The sequence below is a fragment of the Malaclemys terrapin genome, chromosome 2 (assembly GCF_027887155.1).
Source record: "Malaclemys terrapin pileata isolate rMalTer1 chromosome 2, rMalTer1.hap1, whole genome shotgun sequence".
Taxonomy (NCBI): Eukaryota; Metazoa; Chordata; order Testudines; family Emydidae; genus Malaclemys; species Malaclemys terrapin.
This window is the reverse complement of record NC_071506.1, coordinates 184,934,164-184,959,133: the sequence shown is the minus strand read 5'-3', so window position 1 is coordinate 184,959,133 and position 24,970 is coordinate 184,934,164. Positions and strand designations below refer to the sequence as shown.

At 41.2% G+C, this 24,970-nt stretch overlaps 1 protein-coding gene across 7 annotated transcripts in view; it reads left to right on the top strand.

Annotated features, from left to right (window-relative positions):
• VWC2 (von Willebrand factor C domain containing 2) overlaps positions 1-24,970 on the top strand; it is a 115,428-nt gene that overhangs the window by 39,388 nt on the left and 51,070 nt on the right. Inside the window, exon 4 of one of the 7 annotated variants that reach the window (XM_054017172.1) lies at positions 3,085-3,183. The exons of the other annotated variants lie outside the window; for them this stretch is intronic. Coding sequence (XP_053873147.1) covers positions 3,085-3,140 — 56 coding nt within the window. The 3' untranslated portion in view covers positions 3,141-3,183. The remainder of the gene's footprint in view (positions 1-3,084; positions 3,184-24,970) is intronic. 7 annotated transcript variants of the gene reach the window in all.

The window sequence follows — 24,970 nt, the reverse complement described above, 5'->3', positions numbered from 1 at the left end:
AGTGAAGCTGTTTAAACTATTCCCTGTGGGGCAATGTGAGAAACTAAAATCCCCTGAGACATCATTATTAATTGAAACTATTCAGACATATGTAATAATATGATATATATTTTAAGCAATCCATTTCTATGCTGGTTAATCCTATTTCACAGAGCTTTGAAAAGAACATACTGTAATATGATTCTCTCCTTTAAATGCCTAAGATGAATCTATAAATTCAGCTGAAGCAACATGTCCTTTCTGTTGCTAAGCTCTTTCATTAGTGGCTCTTGACAAAACAGTGCTATGTAAAAGGTGACAGTCACACAGATAAAAATCCAGTTTTCTTTGTTTAACTAAAAAAGGGTACATTGTCTATATTTTTTTCTATGAGCTTTGAGACTGCTGGCAAGATTGAGATAGGTCTATAGCTATTCAGGTCTGTAGCTAGAATCAGTCACTGATCATTTTCCAGAAAGAACCATACCTAGCAATAAAAGCACTGATACCACAAATCTATGTTAAAAATGATAAATCTTACAATACACCAAATCTAAAAAAGGAAAACAAAAACAGTACCCTACCAAAATAAGACACTGAGGTTTTATATGTGTTAAAGTGAAGTAACTGGGGGAACAGGAGAATCTTAAGGAAGATGCACCCATTTTGTTTTTTAGTCTGAAAAAGATTGCAGAAATTAAAGTAATATCATAGTGCAGATTCAGACTGTGCTATAACTTTAATTCCATTGGCCATGATGTAGGTATATTTATATACACATTAGGGGGTAAATAAACATCACTGTTCTGCAGCTTGAATGAATAGAGGTGAGTGTGTGGTCTTGCTCTCTCTCATATAATTATATACAGAAGCTGGGAATGGGCAAAAGGCGATGGATCATTTGATGATTACCTGCTCTGTTCATTCCCTCTGGGGCATCTGGCATTGGCCACTGTCAGAAGACAAGCTACTGGGCTAGATGGACCTTTGGTCTGACCCAGGATGGCCATTCTTATGTTCTTAAGTACACACACACCAGTATACTCACCAATAATATTTAGACTTGACTTGTGTGTGTGTGTGTCCATAAGAATGGCCATACTGGGTCAGACCAAAGGTTCATCAAGCCCAGTATCCTGTCTTCTGACAGTGGCCAATGGCAGGTGCCCCAAAGGGAATGAACAGACAGGTTATCATCAAGTGATCCATGCCCTGTCACCCAGTCCCAGCGTCTGGCAAACAGAGGCTAAGGACACCATTCCTGCCCATCCTGGCTAAAGGCCATTGATGGACCTTTGTCCATGAATCTATCTAGTTCCCTTTTGAACCCTGTTATAGTATTGGCCTTCTCAACACCCTCTGGCAAGGAGTTCCATAGGTTGACAGTGTGTTGTGTGAAAAAATACTTTCTTGTGTTTGTTTTAAACCTGCTACCTATTAATTTCATTTGGTGGCCCCTTGTTCTTGTATTATGAGAAGGAGTAAATAACACTTCCTTATTTACTTTCTCTATACCACTCATGATTTTATAGACCTCTGTCATACCCCCCCCCCCCCCTTAGTAGCCTTTTTTCCAAGCTGAAAAGTCCCAGTCTTATTAATCTCTCCTCATACGGAAGCTGTTCTATACCCCTAATAATTTTTGTTGCCCTTTTCTGAACCTTTTTGAATGCCAATATATCTTTTTTGAGATGGGGGTGACCACATCTGCACGCAGTATTCAAGGTGTAGGCATATCATGGATTTATATAGAGACAATATGATATTTTCTGTCTTGTTATCTATCCCTTTCTTGATGATTCAGAGAACTATCCACAATGACTCCAAGATCTTTCTTGAGTGGTAACAGCTAATTTAGACCCCATCATTGTATATGTATAGCTAGGATTATGTTTTTCAATGTGCATTACTTTGCATTTATCAACATTGTTTCTTCTGCCATTTCGTTGCCCAGTCACCCAGTTTTGTGAGATCCTTTTGTAGCTCTTCGCAGTCTGCCTGGGACTTAACTATCTTGAATAGTTTTGTATCATCTGCAAATTTTGCTATGTCACTGTTTACCCCTTTTTCCAGATCGTTTATGAATATGTTTAACCATAAACAACAGTCATAAATCAGAGTCTCCTAGGAGGAGAGCTAAGTAACCATTTTATTTATGAATTGATTTGGATTACATATGTAATTATATTAGAGTGACCAAGAACTTACCTATGTTCAAGCTGCAGAAGAGCTTTATTTTCTAATCCCTGTAACATAGTGTACCAAGAGAAATACTATAGGCTCCTTAATTAGATGGCAGTCTGAAAAATGCCCACATTGTAAAATGCTTTATTCTCTAGTTTTCTTTTCTGAGAAGCTTGAGTTGGCACAATAGTTTATAGATCCCCTTGACTGAAGCACCGTTAGTGGTACATGGGAGGAGAGGGCTATTTATACTTGCCTTTAATTCTACTGAGATCTGAGTTCAAATCCTGGTTTAGGTGAAAAGAAGATGGAGAGACTGTGGGAATGAGGAAAAAATGGGAAAGAATAGATTAAAGAGGGAGACTAGTGGGAGAGAAGTGGATGAAATTAGGAAGGGGAAAGAATTGGAGGGTGGAGAGTGAGGTGTTGGAATTATGAAAAGGGAAAAGAGATACTGGAAAAGACTAAGGACTGAAATAACTATGAAAAAAATAGAGGAAAAAATCAGAAGAAATGAGCTAAAAAGAGGGGAAACTTACTTACTTTATTGTATAGAATAGCAAATAATTACACACACAGGCTGGGTTTTGTATATTAAGGAGATGTTGGAGGACATGACTGAGGAGGATGAGTGGACTTTGTGGGACCTGGCTGTAAATGGGAGTGAAGTGTTGGAGCTGTGTATGGAGAGGGATTAGCCTGCTTGGCTGGGTTTGTTTTTGCAACATTTGCTGCCGGCTGTTTCAAGATGTTTGTATAAATTCATATAAACAGTTAATGGTGAAATATCCAAGTGCGGTTTGGGTGTGAAATATTACAACAGACCTGAATTAGATGGGCAAGTTATTTTAGCATGGAAATCTAGAGAAATAGCAGGTAGATTCCCTGGCTTCTGACATACCATTTTAATTTGCTGTCTAGATTTGGAGGAGGATGGGCTGTCTCTTTCCTGGTCAAGACTAAATATTGCTGAGTAGAAGAATGTTGGGGAGTTGAGAAGAGAGAATAAAGGGATTCTAGGTACTGTATATGCCCTTTCACAGCTCTGCATTTTGTCCATCTCAAGCCAGTGCTCTACTGATTTTTCACTTTCTCTAGCACTAAATTCACTCCCATATTTTAACCATAAACAACAGTCATAAATCAGAGTCTCCTAAGGGGAGAATTAAGTAACCATTTTATTTATGAATTGATTTGGATTACATTATAACATGCATCTGACAGTGACTCTTTTCACAGAAGACCTTTGTTGTTTCAGCAGTTCAGTTGTGACCAGAAGGTGAGATGACGAGCAACAATTCTGGTGCTAATACTCCGAAAGAGATCTCAATGCCCTGTATAAAGTGGGGAGGGGAGGTATTATACTACTTCAAATGGGCAAAGTGAGGCACAGAAAAATGAAGTGACTTGTGCAGCGTTCCACACCAGGTTTATGGAAGAGCTGGGTTAGAACCCAGGTCATCTGACTCCTGGTCCAGTGATCTAACTGCTCCCTTGATTAGCTGGTGAGGATTCATGCAAGCTCCTTGTTAAGAGCCAGTCTTTGCCCTCTTCTCCCCTCCCCCCCGCATAGGACTTGTTTGTTTTAAAAGTAAATGTGTCATCTGTGTCCTAAAATAACAAGCCTGAAATATCTGAACTAATGCAAATAGGTTGATAGGGTTTAAAAGAACAAGCAGGTGGGTGCCACTTCTGCAGCTGGAGGAAGAGAAGTGGGAAACCTGGAGAACAAAAGAGAAAACCTACCTCCACACCATGCACGCTCACAAAGAATCATCTATCTCTCTCCCCCAAACCTGTAAGCCAGCTCTAAACATCACGATAGGCTCATAGACAATAATTGTTTCAGTGACTGGTAGAGAACAAAGCAATGGTTTTCAGACCCGATCAAGTATGCTGGTTTGCTCTTCTTGTTAAAATGTTCAGACATGTCTGAGGCTGGGTCTGAGCCAGTTGTTGCTTGTTCAGACAGCTGCCTTACCACACATACATGCTTCAGCAGCTGCTTCAAGGGGAGCTCCCTTTCTGTGTCCCTCATAAATACTCTTAGGAGCTTATGAGTGATGCACCGTATAATTCCTGCACCTCCCTCACCTTACTCTGGCCACTCCAGCATCACACAAAGAGTAGGAAAAACAGGAGGCAGAACCAGGTTTCTGTTCCAATGGGTGGGAGTCCTGTTGCTGATGAAGCCCCATTTTCTCTCTCGCAGTACCTGGCTGCCCAGCCCAAGTCCAGAGTTTGAAGAGCCAGTCCTATAAAGGAAGCCTTATTTCTTCCAAATTAACCTCCCCACAACCGTTTCCACATCAGCTAAGGAGACTTCCAGCAGTCAGTGGGAGGGACCCATTCACTTCAAGAACCAAAGGAGACCAACTCCTCACCTGAGTAACCACCCTATAAAAAGCAGCTCCAAGATGACCCACCTGTTCCTCTGAGGAACTGCTGCTCCTCTGAGGAATAGCTGCCATTTAGGGCAACCACCTATATATTGCTTCTATGAGGCGCTAGAGGAGGGGATAAGTGAAGAGGTGCCGAGCCAAGGACGAGTATGGAAGGATTGTACGACTTAGAGGCAGAGAGAGGAAAGAGTAGAAAATTGAGGAATTTTTGAGAAGAGGGGAAAATTGTATTTTCCCCAGGGAAATCTCACCTGACTGAGGTGGAATATATTTTGGGAGACTCTTGTTAAAATGTTAGTAGCACTGGCTCTAATCAGTAGACCATGTAGAGGTATTGGGGATATTCAGATAATTGAGCAATCTGATTAGCTGAATATTCATAGGTGCTTTTAATTAGTTCTCCTTAACTATAACAAACTACCATCCTGCTTGGCACTAATTGGGAGTCTCAACTGAAAGACTAAAGACTGAATGAGCACCGTTGGAGATGGTTCCTCCACGTCACGGTAAGGATGTATTGATGGGACAGTACTGTGCCTGTTCTATGCCTAAAAGGAGGGCTGCACACGCCAAGGCTATCAAAGCTCCAGCTCCTTTCATTACCATAAAATGCACATGAAAATATTTCTAGCTGTGGGGAGATCGAAGCTCTCAAATACAGCACTAGGTGTAAAGTCAAATATCCTGTAAATCCAACATTGCCCTCAATTTTTGTGATGTTCTTTATACATTCTCCATTTTGACACACTTTCTTTGTCCAGGGCAAGCATGATGTGTGTGAGAATCCCAGGGGAGGCTGACATAAGGCCATCTTATCAAAGATGAGTTAATGATGTCCTTGCAGTCTGTTGTTATTTTTGAGTGAAGAGTACATTACAGTGCCTGACTGTTTTGTCACTATCAAAGTCAGCATAATTGATGCTGACCATGGGAAAATCGGGGAAGAGTTGCTTTTTAGCTGTATTTTATTTTAAAGGGACACAGTCCACTTAAATTTAGCCTAAAATTTAAATGGTACAAAAACTGATTCTAGTAGAAGTGATTTGTCTTTTGGTTTATCTTCCAGTACTGATTCCAGGTCTCTTCTTTGCCTATTATCACTAGGGTGACCAAATGTCCCGATTTGGTAGGGACAGTCCCAGTATTTGGGGCTTTTTCTTATATAGGCTCCTATTGTCCCCCACCCCCTGTCCCGATTTTTCACACTTGCTGTCTGGTCACCCTAATTATCACTCTTTCAAACTAACCGAATCAACATGCTCATAGTTGTAGTTTATGTTTGCCGAAGCATCCAATGCGGAGATTTGGGGTGGATTTGTTCATAGAATTGAGCCTCATGTTGTGACTTCCTAGGGTGTGCATATGCTGCCTCACCTCTCCATCTTCTCCCTCACACAGTTACCAGCAGGATCCAATCCCTTGATCAAGTTATAACTTCAGTTTGGACAAATTTCTCTACAGTTGGTTATTATGGTGGTGCCCAGGAGTCCCAGTCATGGACCAGGACCCCATTGTGCTAGGTGCTGTACAAACAGAACAAAAAATCCCTGCCTGCAATGGGATGTGCACTCCACACTGGCCCTGCAAGAGGAGATGAATTAGGCCAGGTGGGCCCAATCAGCTAATTATGCTGCAAACAGGGAAGCTTTAGGCTGGAGGCAGCTAATTAGAGGCTCCCACGTGAAGCAGCCCAGGGAAAGGCCGCAGGGTGCAGGGAACGGACCTTAGTTGCTGTATAGAGAGTGAGCCTGGGTTCCCCTGCCAGCCACTGTGGGAGTGGCATTGGGAGGCAGTGAAGCAGAAGACTGCCTGAGACTGCTGGAAAGCAGGAACCTTGATATACTTTCCCCTGGAAGCGGAAATCACAATAGTGACCTGCTCGGAGGGCTGAGTCATGAAGAGGACAGCTGCAATGCTAGAGAGCGAGATGGAGGGGAGGGATAGCTCAGTGGTTTGAGCATTGGCCTGCTAAACCCACGGTTGTGTGTTCAATCCTGGAGGGGGCCACTTAAGGATCTAGGGCAAAAATCTGTCTGGGGATTGGCCCTGCTTTGAGCAGAGGGTTGGACTAGATAACCTGCTGAGGTCCCTTCCAACCCTGATATTCTATGGGAGCTGTCTGGGTGAAACTGATTGGTGTAACCACTGAAAGGGGCATCGCCCAGACCGATTGGTGTAACCACTGAAAGGGGCATCGCCCTGACCTCCAGGAGTGTCGCCATCCAGCAGAGTTTACAATCTAATTATATAAATATAATAGAAGCATTAATATATGAATATTATGGATGAAATACTGCCGCCTCAGTCCCTAAACTAGTACCTGCATATCTTTTATGCATAGTTGTTTGCCTCTAGAAATGGTCATCCTCATGCACCATCTTTTATATCCACAAAACTTGTTGGAGCAAATTTGGAAGCCTAATACCTTTCTCAAAAGGGTAAAATATCTCTAAAGGTTAAAATGTATCATATGGGGAAGAATATTTGGGCTTCATTATCGTTCCTGAATTGGATAATATAGTACAGTTTGGTTAGAAATCTTGTATTAGCATAAAGATTTCTACATTTTGCCAGCACTTTCATTGTTCATTTGGAACAATGCTTGCATTATAGTAAACTAGTAGTTTCCAGATTACTTTAAATGTTAGGGTTAGTAGCCAACACCTTTTCTGGATCAGAGACCTTCCTTAGCTAACACAGGATTAAGTCTGCTAGTTTAGGCTAATTGGCAGTATTTATCTTGAAAGCAACAGGGAAAGTGCATCATTTAAATTAATTTGTGAGGTAGGAATTATCAGTTTCTTCAGTGTCAGACCCTTTATTAAGAATGCATGTGCCAGGGCACAAGTTAGCGCCTTCCATGTTGCAATGTCTTCTGGTCTGAACAAAAATTGAAATAACTCATAATTGAAGAGAGAGACAGACAATATAGGACAATGTAATTCTTAGGGTTTAAAAAGAGAGTTTAGGGTTGTGTGGTGTTCCTCTCTTTCACAATGGGCTTTTGCGGTATCAAGTACAGGAGAGTTCAACATGCCACTACCATAATTTTACAGGATTTCTCTGCCACAAACCTACAGGGATGTGATTTCCCACCCCATTATGGGCCATTTAGATACAGTTACTATTGTGGTGCTTCTTGGTCCCTAGACCAAGGCTATCAAAATTTATTTGGTCACAAATTTTGGACAGTCCCTTGCTGCAGCCCTGGCAGATTCACGTTAGATGTCGGATTGTTGCTAAAGGTAACATATGGAAAAGAAATACGTAGTCTAATCTCACTGTTCGGGGATTTGTACATAGGAAAGTCCCAGTAATCCTCAGGACTGAGACCTGTCGCATCCCTGTGAATAGGCATGAGGATAAACCCTTTTAAAATGTATAGCTTTTTAAAAAAACCAAACATAGTATACGTGTCTTGGGGTCCTGTGTTTCTTGTGCAACAGTCAAGGATACAACTGATTATCCTGGAAGGCTCTATCTGACTACCAAACCTACATATCACCTCTAATTTTTTCCATCCACATGCGGAATAAATTTTATTATGTACACTAAGGTAATGTGTGGATGTGCACCACCAGTAGAAACAAAAAACCTAGATATAACATATATATTTTAAAAAGTTACCATAGGGATAATTACTCCAGCCAGGACAGCTTACGCATTTTAGAACTCACTTCTCAAAGAATTAAATTTAAGTGTATGAGAGAAATAAAAATTATGAAATGCATTGTAAAATATATGTTCTCCATATTAGAGTGGAATGCTAAGGAGAGCTGTGTCTTCATCGGGAGAAAAATTAACAAGCAATATGTGCCTGGCTATGAAAAAACCAATCCAGATTTATCTTCTATTTTCTATGCAAATGGGAACTCATCTTTGGGTTATTGACATAACATGATATGTTGATGCACTTGTCTGCATTGTCTGAGCTGTGTGACGATCTGGAAGTGACATAACTTGGTCACTTGAACAGTGTCTCTGTTCTGAGCTGGAGCTCTCAGTTGCAGTAATGTTGACCTCAAGCATTAGGTTCAGCATTTTGCATCTGTCTTTGCCACAAGTGTCAAATATAATTTCAAAACAAGTGGAAAAGTGTGTGTGCATGAGGGAAATAGAATACTAAATTGAATGGTCGTTAAACTGAAAAAAATCAGCATTAAAACTCTTCAACCTTTGATGTTTTGGTTGTTTAGATCACATAGCATTAAAAATGGGCTTAAAACTATCTTCATTTTATATATCATCTGTCAGCCATTCCAAGGGCTTTCAAGTTGGAGTCAGTTAAGGAGGCTTTAATGATAATGACCCAATTATTTTTAAGACTTGGTAGTAAACATATTCTGTAGAGATTATAAGGGTTTAAATTAATGGTTTCAGCTTTTAAACTTGATAAAAGCTACTGTAAATAACAAGAACACTCTGTGAAATTCCATTGACCAGACACTTTAATCACACTTTAGTCTGATTACAACAAGATGCGTTAATTAAAATTTTGAAACCTGGGAATAATTATTCTTTTCTCTTCAATATTTTTTGAATATCATTACCATATTCAGATCCTGTGAAGAGGGCACTGTTAGGTGTTTTGAACAACTAAAAATCATTTTCAGTCTTGTGGAAGCTTGAGATCTCAGTCTGGTTTTTTTTTGTTTGTTTGTTTTTTAACTGATTTTTTCCCTATAGAATCTGTGGACAGTTGTTTGTTTTTTTAGGCTGTTTATTGGTATGGGGCTGCTGACATTAATCACCTGTTTTATTAACAGGGAACAAAAACATTAAAGCATGTGACTAAAAATCAGCATATCAAAAATGTGAATAGACTTTGCTTATAGCTTTTTTTTTTTTTTTTTTTTTTTAATGAGGATGATTTAGAGAAATTGAAATGTAATATAGACCCTTTCACTCACTATATAATTGATTTGAATCTGGGCTTGATTAGTGGTGACCAAAAGTGATTTCCATTTGATGGCTGTTTGATGTATGTTAAATCAGTTTGGTCTGGTGGACAAGGGTCCCAATCACAAAATCCACCGCCACAATTGACACTCTTGTTAGCAGACTAAGCTGAGAAGCCAAGGACTGAATAAGAATGGAGACTGAGCTATCCTTTCAACCTTGTCATTGGCCCTTCCAGGTCAGGGCTGACTCACTTGGGAATGGGTAGTGTGGAGAAGCTTGTACAGTTTTTATACCAGTATACATTATTTCAGTGGGGGTTGTGTGTGGTTTTTTTTCTTTTTTACCCAAATAATTATATCAGTACAGCACCTAATGAGGACACATTTACACTGGTATAAAGGATTAGGCCAGGTCCATGCTACAAAGTTTTGTCAGCATAGCAGTGTTGGCTAGGGGCGTGAAAAAAAACCACACACCCTTACCTGATGTAGCAATGCCAGCAAAACTCCCATTGTAGACAAAGCTATTTTGACAGAAGAGATCTTCTGTCAGGACAGTAATGTCTTTTGGGGAGGTGGTGTTCCTTTATCAACACAAAATCTCCTGTCATCTTATGCAAATGTCTACACTAGGGGGCTCTGCTGGTGTAGCTATACTGGCAAAGGATCTGTAGCGAAGACAACACCTTATATCGGTCTAGCTTATATCCCTTTTCTTGTGCAAATAAACTATGCCAGTATAAAACACTTTATATTGAATAATTGTGCCTATACTAAGGGTACTTTAGTTGTACTAGGCAACAGAGGGTCCTGTGGCACCTTTAAGACTAACAGAAGTATTGCAGCATAAGCTTTCGTGGGTGAATGCCCACTTTGTCAGACACAAGTGGCATTCACCCACAAAAGCTTATGCTCCAATACTTCTGTTAGTCTTAAAGGTGCCACAGGACCCTCTGTTGCTTTTTACAGATTCAGACTAACATGGCTACCCCTCTGATACTTAGTTGTACTAGTGCAGTTAAAGAGCTGTCACTTTTGTGTGTAGAGAAGTGTGTAGTGGACACTGCGTGTGTCAGCTTGTATTAGTTATTCATATTTTATTAGATAAGAAGTTGGATCCTGCAGTGATTTTTATATACTCTGGACAGTGCATTTTAATGGTAAAATGCCAGTTCTTTTATTTAGTAAGGAAGACTCAGAACACCAGTATGTGATCCTTTCTCACTGTAATTGAAGTAACCCTCCTTCATTCAAATCACATGCTGGTACCATCATTTAGAACACTTCATGCTGGAACAAAGACAACTACACATATGGGAAAGTAAACAAAGACAAAGGAAGGAAGAAGAAACAATGATATGAACTCCTTCTTTGGTTGGCAGCCTGTTTCCTTTGTTCTTCATCTCTTTTCTCCTTCTCCTTATTCATAGATGCATGGATTCCAAAGCCAGAAGGGTCCACTGTGATCATCTAGTTTGTCCTCCTGTATAACACGGGCCATACAACTTCTCCAAAATAATTCCAATAGAATGTCTTTTAGAAGAACATTCAATCTTGATTTTAACATTGCCAGTGATGGAAAACCAATTACAACCCTTGGGAAATTGTTCCAATGGTTAATTACCCTCACTGTTAAAAATGTGTGCCTTATTTCCAGTCTGAATTTTTCTAGCTTCAGCTTCCAGATGCTGGATCTTGTTATAGTTTTCTCTGCTAGATTGAAGAGCCCATTATCAAATATTTGTTCCCCAGGTAGATATTTATAGACTGTAATCAAGTTACCCCTTAAGACTTCTCTTTGTTAAGCTAAACAGACTCAAGGAGCTCAATCACTATAAGTAAGGCTAAGATTTTGTCACGAATATCTTTAGTAAAAGTCACCACAGGTCACAGGAAATAATGAAAAAGTCACAGAAACCTGACTTTTACTAAAAATATCCATGATAAAATGAGGAGCCTGGACAGCTGTGGGTGGGCTGGGAGCTCCAGGGTCCCCCTCTGCTAGTGTGTGCCATGTTGGTTTCTTATTCTAATTTCTTAGTCAAAATGTCATCAATGCTCTAGATAAGTCTAAGTATATTACAGTAACACTATTACCTTTATCAACCAAACTTGTAATCTAATCAAAAAAGATATCCAGTTAATTTGACAGGATCTGTTTTCCATAAACCCTTGTTGATTGGCATTAATGATATTATCCTCCTTTAAATATTGATTGAGACCCAATTCAGCCACTCCATTACTTTGTCCAGGATTGATGTCACACCAGCAGGCCTATAATTACCCAGGTCATCCTGTTCACCCTTCTTTTTAAAACTGCTGAATATAAGTTATCTGGACTTGTTGATTTAAAAATATTTAACTTCAGTAGCCGTTGTTTAACATCCCTTTGGGATAATAGTGGAATAGAAAGTGTTATCATGATATGATGTGACGGTATCTGTTTTTTCCCCCAAATATAGACTAGAAATATGTATTGGACACTTCTGCCTTTTCTGCATTCATAATTCTACCATATCCATCTAATAATGGAGCAATACTGTTATTAGGTTTCTATTTGTTCCTAATATACTTTAAAAACTCCTCCTGATTGGCCTTACCTCTGCTGGCCATATATCTCTCCCTGTGTTATTAGGTTACTTCAGTTGTACTTCATTGAAATCAGTGGAATTATAACCATGTAAAAACTAGAGTAATACAGTGGTGAATCAGGCCCTGAACTTATGGTTTTATTTTGCTAGAGTAAAATAAGAAAAATATTTTCATTAATTCTTTAACGTGTTTTTCTCCAGAAAGCCTGGTGAGATTTCAGGTGGCTTTTACTATTTGGAACACATATTTAGTTTGCACTGGCCAGATCTGCCAGCACCCCTTATGATACTGATTTACAGGTGAACTGTGGAAAGCTGCTTGCCTGGTAAGACCTGTGTTTAGAGTTCAATATTTTTCATATACAGTGATAACACAAATGTCCTCTAGAGCAGAAGTATGTATTTCCTGCATTCCTTGCACCGCTTTAGTGCTAGTGACCTTGTAATTGTATGAAGGGAAACATAAGACCCTGGTCTTGGCAGGTATGTAAAGGAAGAACTGATTTTCATTGAAAGTATTTTGTTTAAAATTGTATTTGCCATTTTTAAGTGTGTGCACACTCTGTTATTGGTTTGAAATATCTTTCCTTCTCTATACAACAAAAATCATGTAATTTTTAAGGCCCTGCTCCTGCAATAAGCACTATGGGTCTTCCCTCAGAGGCCCATTGACTTCAATGTCTGGGTAAAGAGGTCTGCCTGCACAGAGCTGCTTATTGCAGGATCAGGGCCTAGCACCTTAAGATACTGACCATAGAGTGTGGTGCCATAATTGTTATACTTGCTGTTTTCCAACCTATATGATGTCATTAAAAAGCTTTTATGGATACATGCAAGATAAATTCTTTCAGTTAATACATTTGGATCTGTGTGCATCTTTCTCCTTTCAATTCCATGAATGAGAGCTGGAGACTCAGAGTAAGCGTGTGGCTATCACAGGGAATGATCGGGTTTTGCTGTGCTTGGAGGGATGATAAGTGCTGTTGTCACAAAGCACTGCAAAGTATTTTTTTTCTCTTGCAACCATGAATTGAATGCAGTTGCTGCTGTGACTGTGGGCCTGCTCCTGCTCCCATTGTTTTGAATGGCTCAGGATCAAGCCCTATGTGATTGCACTGATGCTCTATATTTTGTTTGGTATAGGGCTTTTTCCCCCAGGATTTGTCTTTAATTTTGACACCTGGCATTTTATTTAATAAAAATAGAATTAATAAGATGAGACTTGGGGAGGGCATCTATTTACTGGAGAATAGTCTATGTGGAACAGAAAATGAGTTTCCTTCTTGATGAACTAGGCAGTCACAGCAGATACATTTTCTTGACAGGAACCTCACACACTCTGAAAACCTTTTCATTAAAGGATTATATTAACCCATGTGCCCTTTTAGGAACAGGTAAACTATTCCCATTTTCCCTCCATCCAACCTTCTTATAAGTCTGTGACTTAATTACAGTATCAGTGGAAGAGATTGAAGTCTAGAGGCCCATTTGTAGCAATGTACTCCAGCAATGGACAAATGAAAAATAATCTAGTATGTGTGCCTCTTTTTAGGTGGTATAGTGAGATGGTCCAACAAAGAGCATTGATATGGGAAGTTACAAACTATCACTTTAATCGGAGACCCAACAGTATCATTTACACAGTGGTAGCAAGACTATATAACTTCAGGGCATTTATCAAAGTCCCTAGAGTTAGTTCCTTATTTCAAGCAAGATAGGTAAAACAGATATTGAGTAAAGAGTTAATCTCCATTCAGATCATTTAATAAATTGGGAGTTAAAAGTAAAAAACCAGAGAGGAGCTATTGGCTCTTGACTAACTGTGTCTTATTACATTCATAATTGTAAGTAAAAATGTCTTGAGTGCAAGTATGAATTTCCATTGTAAACATCATATTTAACTTTGTGATTTGGATGTTGTAATTGCATCTCTGGCTTGGTGCAACTTCCCTATGTTTAAAAGGTCCATGTCCCACATTTGGACTTACATAGTTGTAAGACATGTGATACAAATTCAGACCTAATCTTCTTTCTCCTCTAATCCTATTCAAAAGCCTTGGCTTACAGTCTGCTGGTAAAGCTGTTTAGCATCTATGTCTGTTTGCATCATCTACTGAGCTAGTCATCAGTGAAAAGCAAGTTATAGTCCAAGATATCCAGATATGATGGCTGCCTTCTTCCTACCCCCCCCCCCCCCCCCCCCCGCCCAGGGATTATAGAAGCTAGCACTAATTAGTGTAACATTTATAAACAGAGTAGAGGTTTGAGTGAGTGAGGGGGTGAAATTAGAATTTTTTACTTTATTTTTTTAAAACTTTTATGCTTAACTGCCTTTATTTTTATTGTGAATTTAGAGCTTGTGAAAGGAGACAAATAGATAGCCTTGGAGACTGAAAGTATCCATTTAGTCAAAGCATGGTACAATATATGCAGTCACAATGCAAGCTTCTCCTACCCCTTACACACCTGATATGGTAGATTAGTATCAATGGAGCAGATCCTGGAACCTGGCAAAATTATATGCAGTGCAAGAAAAGTTGGGGGTGCAAGGGTGGCTTAAAGCTAACCTTTGGATTCTGCTGATCCTGTAGCTGCTATGTGCAGGGCCAGTCCTGAGCTGCAGCAACCTGTGAACTGCTCCAACTTATGCAATCAGTAAATGATCTAGTGACTAAAAATTCAGCCTAGGAATTGGCATAACCTGTGGGGCATCCCAGCCAGTCTCCTTTTGTTCTGACCATAACATTTTCCCCCTGCTACACCTGCAGCAGGGAGTAGGGTCATGCAAGAGCCTCTAAGTGGATTCTGTGTCAGCAGAGAATCCCACCTGCACTGGGATCTCATAAATTTCAGTCTATATTCAGATTCCCAAATAAAGCTAAATGGCTATATGCCCCTGAAAATCTGGCCTCGTGTTCTTTCTACAGAGAGCCAAATATCAAGGGTTTTTTTTCTGACAGGGACACCTGTCCATGAAGGACTGGAGTGATTCCTTCAATGCTTCCCATCTGAAGAGCCATCAGACGGTACTGACATTGTCTCTTCTTATCCAGGAGTGACCAGGAGGTGAAAGGTCTCTTATACCATTACCAGTCCATGAATCATCTAACCACCTTAGTAATATTGTTCTTCAATAGCTGTTATGTTACAGTGTAACGCTATTGCAAAAAAAGCGAACATCCCTCTGGGATGTATTAGCAGGAATATTGTAAGCAAGACATGAGAAATAATTCTTCCTCTCTAGTCTGCGCTGATTGGGCCTCCACTGGTGTATTGTGTCCAGTTCTGGGCGCCACATTTCAGGAAGAATGTGGACAAATTGGAGAGAGTCCAGAGAAGAGCGACAAAAATGATTAAAGGTCTAAAAAACATGACCTATGAGGGAAGACTGAAAAAAAACCTGGTTAGTTTAGTCTGGAAAAGAGAAGACAGAAGGGGGACATAACAGGTTTCAAGTACGTAAAAGGTTGTTACAAGGAGGAGGGAGAAAAATTGTTTTTCTTAACCTCTGAGGATAGGACAAGAAGCAATGGGCTTAAATTGCAGTAAGGGAGGATTAGGTTGGACATTAGGAAAAACTGCCTAACTGTCTGGGTGGTTAAACACTGAATAAATTGCCTACGGAGGTTGTGGAATCTCCATCATTAGAGATTTTTAAGAGCAGGTTAGACAAACACCTGTCAGGAATGGTCTAGATAATACTTAGTCCTGCCATGAGTGCTGGGGACTGGAGTAGATGACTTCTCAAGGTACCTTCCAGTCCTATGATTCTACCTGGAAAGAGTTAAAAGAAAACTTTTAAACTGTGCCTGCTGTATGCAGCCTTATGGCTAAAGGCCTCATTGCAAAACAACAGTAAGCCAGATCCACACCTAGTGTAAATTTGCATAGGTTTTCTGAAATTAATGCAATTCAGTGAAACACTGTGATTTACACCATCTGGGGCTCTGGCCCATTCTTCACCTGCTACATTAATTGTTGTTAGTGCATGTTTATACAATTCCTCACTTTGCCACAGACTTCCCTTGTGACCTTAGGCAAATGACTTAATCTCTCTGTGCCTCAGTTCCCCATCTGTACAATGAAGATAATAGAAAACTTCCTTTCTCCCACCTTTTGTCTGTCTTGTCTGTTTAGACTGTAAGTTGTTTGTGGCAGGAACTATGTTTCCACAGAGTTTAGCATGATGGGACCCCAGTCTTGCTTGGAGCCTCTAGTCACTAATGTAATACAAATAATATTTATCATTATTACTATATTCTAAACAATTTTCAGTTAAAATACAGCAATTTTTTGTAGCTCTATGGCACACCAGTACTCTGTCTCCATCTGGAGAACACACACTGATGGGTAGTTGGTATTTGATATCACATAGTACAAAGAGATTAATTTCTAATTGTTATACCAACTGACATCTACTCATTAATTTGAAAATTTGAAAATCTGTTAGCTCTCATAATGTTTTTCTTCTTTTTATCACCTGCCTTGATATACAGAAAACCCTAGCTCTAGATTATATCACCAAAGACTAATCATTTTTTCTTATTAACAGAAAGTTGGGCAGACTGCCATAAACCTCACTCTAAGTGACATGTTTATAGTGTGACTTTAGTGTTCTTAGCAGGAAAGAGTTTAAGTAGAACAAATAATTGTACAGGATGAGTCAGTACTCCTGTGCTTCATGCCTGATTTACATCAGATCAAGGTTATGATAGGTGTGTGCAGTATGTGACAAAGTCAGACCACACAACCACCAGAGAGTGGTCCTGTTGGGATCCAGGCAGTGGGCATGCGGAAGGACGTCCCTCCAGCCTAAGGGGAGGATCCACAGGTCTGGGATTCCAAATGATTACGGATAACTAAAGAGATAATAGGAATGGGAGTGAGGTCACAGGGCTAAACGAAGGGAACCTGACAGGGACACCGAGCAGAGAACCCCAGACAGCGCCCACTGCTCCTCGAAGGTGTCAAGGGAGCCAGCAGATGCTGCCCAGAGGAACTCTGCCCTGATGCGTGACTGGACGGAGGAGTGGAAATAGGTGCCACAGTCACAGGAAACCCCATCAGGCAACCTCCTCTCCCTGGTTTTGTAAATGGCCATTTTGGCCAGAGCTAGGAGGAGGTTGACACTCCAGAGAGTGGTGGCAGGCAGCCATATCAGTCCTAGAATGGGAAAGGCCCTTGTCTCCATGACCTGAAAAGAGGTTACCTCAAGTCAATTAGGGACATCTGAGTCCAGTTAAGGGCCGCTTGTGACCTTAAAAAAAACAAACAAAAAAACCCACCCATTTTCTGGTGGGGGGAGGGTGGGAGAGATGAGAGACAAGCTGTAGCAGGGGTAGTGGTAGCTGGGAAGAAAAAAATAAAGCTTTGCCTGGGTGGAAGGCTGCTCTCCTCCCTATAGGGGAAGCAGCCGAGCTAATGGACTGTTTGGGGAAGGACTGGCACCCAGAGGCCAGCATACCAGAGCAATGCTCCAGAGAGGGGACAGGGAGAGATATTTCCTTTTTGTGTTATGAACTTGTTTCTTTTTGTTTGACTGAAGAGGATTCGTTGGGCCTACCTTAAGGCCCACTTTGTAAATACTGAAAAAATAAAACCTGAGTGAGGAATAAAAACTTTCTGGGATGGGACTGATTTATTCCAGGCCCCCACCACCAGAGGGGGAAATGCTGAGTCCAGTGGGGCGAAAGAGGAGCTTTGCCGTGTGGTGTCACAAGTGGGATTTGATGCAGTTGATTAGCCTGGGGGCAACATAGATTGCTGCTGAGAATGGATGACGTAATGAGGGTGCTGGTGCAGGCTACAGTGGCACAACAAGAGGCTACTGGAGTCCAGATGGCTGCTGAGCAGGAGTCTGTGTGGGTACAAGAAGAGACAAATCAACTGCTGATGAACCAGGCAGCCCAGGACAGAGCCACCATACAGGAGTTAGTGGAACAACTGAAAGCTCTGACAGCTCTGGCATGTGGCCATGATGGGACACAATCCCTGAGGGCCAACCGTTACCTAAAAAAGATGATAGCGGAGGATAACGCTGAGGTGTATTTCCTCATGTTTGAAAGAACAGCTCTACATGAGGCCTGACCCCAGGCCAGTGGGCCAGTATCCTTGCCCCTTTCCTGTGTGGGAAGGCCTATGATATGGCAGCAAAGGCCGCTACAGACTACTCCCAGTTGACAGCTAAGATCCTGGCAAGATCGGCTATGCCCACCATGATAATGGCTCAGAGATTCTACGAGTGGAGGTACCAGGAGAACAAAGTGCCCAGGTATCAACTGTTCGACCTGATCTATCTCACACCGAAGTGGCTTCATTCCATGACCCACTGTTACAGAACTCTTGGTTTTGGACAGATTCATGAGGACTATAGCCAGACCTATGAGGATAGGTTAACCAAAATGATTCTCTCTCTTATGATGATTTGGTCACCTTCGTGGCGATGCAGTTAATGGTCAGAGACCTTTCTTAGATTACCAGGGAAGAGATGTACTGGACCAAGAGACTAGTCCCTGGCCCATACTAGCTGGCTTAGGCTTGGGCTAAAGGGTGTTTAATTGCGGTGTAAATGTTCTGGTTCAGACTGGAGCCCAGGCTCTAGGACCCTGCAAAATGGGAGGGTGTCAGAGCTTGGGCTGCAGCGTGAGCCTGAATGTCCACACTGCTATTAAACAGCCCCACAGCCAGGTGTCTACCTGCAGTCTACCTATCCTTAGTGGCCAGCAGATCAGAGGGCATCCCCTTCTGTGATCCTAGCAGGGTCTGCTGGAGCAAACCCCTATCAATATCCTAGGTTTTGCTGGGACAGGGCTCCTCTCCAGCAGGGAGCTTTAAAAATAAATAAATTCCTGCTCACTTTCACCTAACTTTTTTTTTTGTGGGTACAGGGCCATGGAAGATAATGAAGCACTGCGTTCTGCTGAGAAACTTACAGTTTAAACAGTTAGAATTCCAGGAAATTCAGAGTGGAGAAGCACAAATATCCCTTTTACCAAGCAATGGTTTGTTAAATTAAGGGATATTCTTCTAATGGAAAAAATTGACTTGTCAGTAAAATTATTTGCCATAACGCCTGGCATCATACTATCATCCATAGTAAGTTACAAATACATGCAAGCAGCCAAAGCACCATCTCTAGCATAATTTGAGCTGGAATGATCTCAAGTGTGTGACTAGCAATGATAATTTTCAACAGCGATATTAATAGTGTGTCTGCATTTAGTAGCTAATATAATTTGATTGTTTAGTGTCAGTTGCCTTTTGTTCCCCACGTAAACTCTTCACTCCTCCCCCCTGGTCTATTACACAATAAAAAATATAGTAATTAAGGGTTAAAATCTTGTCTCTGTTTGAAGTCAATAGCAAAACTCTTTAGTGGGGCCAGGATTTCAGTCTAAGGGTCTGTCTACACAACAATAAAAGACATATGGCACTGAGTCCTAGAACCTGGGTCAGCTGACTCAGGCTTGTGGGGCTTGGGCTGTGGGATTAAAACCGTGTAGATGTTCAGGCTCAGGATGGAGCCTGGGCTACAAAAAGCCACAAGGTGGGAGGGGCCCAGTGCCCAGGCTCCAGCTTGAGCATCTACACTGCTATTTTTAGTTCTGTAGCTTGGGTAAGCTGACTTGGTCTCTGGAATTCATTGCCATGGGGTTTTTTTAATTGGTATGAAGATACATACTAAAAGTGTTTCTGAATTCAGTTCAATGTAACTACCAAGTTGTTTTAAAAAGAACCCATAATATATACAACTTAGATGTGTGTATTAAAAGTTATGGCTAAAAGTTTCAAGCTACAGTGACTAACTTCAGCTCCTAAATCCATATTTAGACACCCCAATAAAATGTTTTTATAGAGATACTGGGCACCCACAAAACCCAATGAAGTCACTTTAGACTCCAGGGTTTGTAAACTTAGGCCTATATATTTTAAATGTTTAAGGCCAGTGGAAAATGACAGGCCTTTCCATAATTTTCGCTAATAGCTTATTTTAAAAAATGCAGGTCATTCATATTTTTGTAAAGACTGTCCTCCCTGTTGAAACCATCTCAATATTGCACTCTAAGGCAGTCTTGCATAGAGAGAGCTTCAGCCAGAGAATGCTAGTTTCAGCAAATGTATGAAGCTACTATCTACTACCACTATACTTACCTCAATGAGATGCCTCGTTGGAACCATTTAAATGAGAATATTATTAATCAAAGTGATTTAATATTTATTATCCATTTCACTGCTCTGTGACAGTACAGTAACTCCTCACTTAAAGTTTTCCCGGTTAACGTTGTTTCGTTGCTGATCAATTAGGGAACATGCTCGTTTAAAGTTGCGCAATGCTCCCTTCTAACGTCCTTTGGCAGCCGCCTGCTTTGTCCACTGCTTGCAGGAAGAGCAGCTGTTGCAGCTAGCTGGTGGGGACTTGTAACCAGGGTAGACTGGCAGCCCCCCGTAGACTATCAGCTCCTCGCTCCCCTAAGTTCCCTGTACTGCAGCCACCCAGCAGGCTAGCAATTGCAGGCTATCAATCGGCAGTTCAGCTGTCCCTCCCCCCACTGCCATGTGCTGCTCCTGCCCTCTGCCTTGGAGCTGCTCCCAGAGACTTCTGCTTGCTCTGCAGGGGCGGAAGGGGGGGCTAATGTCAGGGTGTCCCCCTCCCCCCTGCTCCTGCACCCCACTTACCCCTTCTCCATATAAAGCAGGGAGGGGATACCGACGGAGAGAGACAGAGAGAGCTTGGGGCAGCAGCTGTTGTCTCAACTTCCTGATCCACTTAAAAAGACAATGCACTTAAGAGTGGGTCAGCTTACTTAAAGAGGCAGTGTGCATCTCTCTCTCTCTCTCCCCCACACACAAGGTATGTGTCTGTCTCTGTCTGCTATGCCTCTCCCCACCCTCGTGTTCATGCTGCCTTGTGTGAGAGGCTACATTAACAACAATGTGTTAACCCTTGAGGGCTCAGCTGAGTGCTAGTTCATCATTTAGCAGTAAGGCATTCCCTGGGAAATATCCCTCCCTCTTCCACCCTTTAACTTCACCACCTCAGCCAAACTTCACAATCATCATAGCTGTGAACAGTATTAAATTGTTTGTTTAAAACGTATACTGTGTGTATATCTATATAATATATAGTTTTTTGTCTGGTGAAAAAAATTTCCCTGGAACCTAACCCTCTCCCCATTTACATTAATTCTTATGGGGAAATTGGATTCACTTAATATCGTTTCACTTAAAGTCGCATTTTTCAGGAACATAACTACAACGTTAAGTGAGGAGTTACTGTAACACGGCTGTATTGCATTTATGGTCTTAGGAGCAGTTTCAAACACAAGGTTTATTCAAATGAATAGGCTGCCCAGTCCCCTTCACAGAGCAATCTCATTAGATCTCAGAAGTTAAGTAGGGGTTTGAGCTTGGTGTGCACCTGAGTGGGATGTTGCCAAGGATAAATTAAGGTGATGCAGAAGGTAGTGTTGGAGATTCTATAGCAGGCACTCCTTCCCACTCAACCAATGCACCAAAATGGCATTAGGGGGCATTCTGGTGCTGGAGGTTCCTTTTTTCCGATGAGATGTAGGTCCATTTTGTCACTAAGTTTTCATAACAATTCTTGGTGAGTCTGCCCCAGTACTCTGGCCAAATTCTGTCTTGGGTAATTACATTTTCCCTAAACTGTTTGTGATGGTGCTTATCATTATGGTTGCATTGTTCTACCCCAGAATCAGCTGCATATCCAAATGTTTTTGTAACAGAAATTAATTTATATTTTTCAACCAGCCTTACTAGAGAGATACCTAGTACATATCAAGGCACATTTGAGGCTGTGCTGTGTTTAGCCCTCTTAACTCTGACTGGTAGGTCTTTGTGTTCAAGTGTACACACTTAAACATTATTTTATGGATATCCAAGAATCCTGTTGACAAAACAGTAGCAAAAAGACTGTAGAGACTGAAACAGATGGTGACAGCTTTTCTTTACATGGGTTGTATGTTAATTTAATTAGGCATAGGTCAAAGAAAGCTTTGTATTCATCTATAGCTCCCCCAGGCTTATGCATGTCATACTTCTGATGCAGGGCATTCAGAGCTCCAGATACTCCATTACTATATATTCCTAAATATATAATGGGTCAAATTTTGCCTTCAGTTTGGCTTTTGTTGCGTTGTAAAAGAGTCGAATGTAGCTCCATGAATTTATTTGTAAGGGTTGCTGGCAGGAAGAAGAGGGAATTGTTTAATCACTCTGATGCTGTCACGGTTTTTATTGTGGATATTCATTGTTCATAAATGATTAATGTTCATGTGAAATAACTTAAAATGAGATTTTTGTGATGAACACAATTTTCAATCTTCTCTTTTTGTGCTTTAATGGATCAATGGATCTTCCTCCTCCCCAAAACCTAAAATTTGTTGTTTAGACAGATTGTGGTGATGCTGTACAGAAGTAACCAAATTCCCTGCCGAGTTCAACCCTTTATTGCAGTGAGAGAATGCCTTGATGGCAGATCTTCTCCGTTGCAACCTTGCAGCAGTAGATGGGATTAACTGTTTGCTCTAAAAAAGGAGCTGATAGTGAGGTTTAGCCACAACAACCATTTCAGAAAATCAATTCTGTATCAACTCACTAGCTTTCAGCAACCAAGAAAGTCAGACCACACTGCAGTAAAGATCAGGGAGTTCTGGAAAAACTTATGGGCACATTCCAGCAAAATATATCTCTGGTCTTCTGAACCACGCAAGTTGTGAAAGGTTGCAGCTGCTGGGTCTGTGGCAGTCAATTACCTGGGAACAGGCAGTCAGCAGTGGAAGCCAGAAAAGAACAAATAAAACTATGTCTATGCATTGTGGAGCTTTCTAGGGGAAATAACGTGTGCAAAGGAGTTCCCAGCCTTGCAAGCATTAATAGTCCCTGTACTTGGTCGACCTGTCAAACTTTCTCTGCATCTGTTCAGCCTGCAGAAATGAGTCCAGCCATAAAGTAACCCTCACTTTGTAGATTCAAATAGGAAAGTTGAGGTTCCTAGTTCAATGTCTAGGCCATAAAAGCAGGTGGAAGAGGAAACAAACTGATTATCATTGAGGGGGTTCACGCCCCCTCTTGCAATTGTTGCTTGTTTGGCAGCTGGAGGATGAAGTAATCTCTGGGCTACGTAATCTGTCGTGGACTTCTGCTCCAGATGTGGACTGGATACAGAACTTGTTCATACACACCAGATGTGTTCATCATAAGATCTTTTAATGCTCTACCAGGTGTGGCTAAGGTTTGTTTAAATAAGGTATTCTACATACAGCATCACCTAGTGGCTGAACAGTATAATTCAATAATGACAAGGCCAATTCAGTCAGTGCGGATGTAGTCCATTCCCAATAATTGAGGAGGAAGTATCAATACCAAGAGAGGGAAATTGCTTTTGTAGTGAGCCAGTCACTCCCAATCCCTATTCAAGCCCAAATTAATGGTGTTAATTTCAACAATTTCCACCCCACCATTAACCTCAGCCTGGACCAGTCCACACAAGAAATCCACTTCCTGGACACTACAGTGCAAATAAGTGATGGTCACATAAACACCATCTTATACCGGAAACCTACTGACCTCTATTCTTACCTACATGCCTCCACCTTCCATCCAGGACCCATCACACAATCCATTGTCTACAGCCAAGCCCTAAGATACAACCGCATTTGCTCCAATCCCTCAGACAGAGACAAACACCTACAAGATCTTTATCAAGCATTCTTAAAACTACACTACCCACCTGGGGAAGTAAGGAAACAGATTGACAGAGCGAGACTGATACCCAGAAGTCACTTACTACAGGACAGGTCCAACAAGGAAAATAACAGAACACCACTGGCCATCACGTACAGCCCCCAGCTAAAACCTCTCCAGCACATCATCAACGATCTACAATCTATCCTGGAAAACGACCCCTCACTCTCACAGACCTTGGGAGGCAGGCCAGTCCTCACTTACAGACAGCCCCCCAACCTGAAGCAAATACTCACCCGCACCTACACCACAGAAACACTAACCCAGGAACCAATCCCTGTAACAAACCCCGTTGGCTACTCTACCCTAGCGACACCATCAGAGGACCCAACCAATCAGCCACACCATCAGGGGCACATTCACCTGCACATCTACTAATGTGATCTATGCCATCATGTGACAGCAATGCCCCTCTGCCATGTACATTGGCCAAACCGGACAGTCTCTACATAAAAGAATAAATGGACACAAATCAGACATCAGGAATGGTAACATACCAAAGTCAGTAGGAGAACACTTCAATCTCCCTGGACAGTCTATAACAGATTTAAAAGTAGCCATCCTTCAACAAAAAAACTTAAAAAACAGACTTCAAAGAGAAACTGCAGAACTACAATTCATTTGCAAACTTAACACTATTAATTTGGGCTTGAATAGGGACTAGAATGGCTGGCTCACTACAAAAGCAATGTTCCCTCTCTTGGTATTGACACCTCCTCATAAATTATTGGGAGTGGACCACATCCACCCTGACTGAATTGGCCTTGTCATCATTGATTCTCCACTTGTAAGGTAACTCCCTTCTCTTTATGTGCCAGTATATTTATGCTTGTATCTGTAATTTTCACTCCATGCATCCGAAGAAGTGTTTTTTTACCTACGAAAGCTTATGCCTAAATAAATCTGTTAGTCTTTAAGGTGCCACCGAACTCCTCGTTGTTTTTGTGGATACAGACTAACATGGCTACCCCTCTGATACTTGAGCACAATTTAATTTCACATTCCATCTCCCTGTTTAAGTTCTACATTCCTACAATTTACAATATTTACATTATCACACTGTCTTTGAAGTTCAGAACGTATCAGTCTGTTAAGTGTCTCTGAATCATACTGCTTTCCTAATTACATGACCCGAAAGCATAACAGT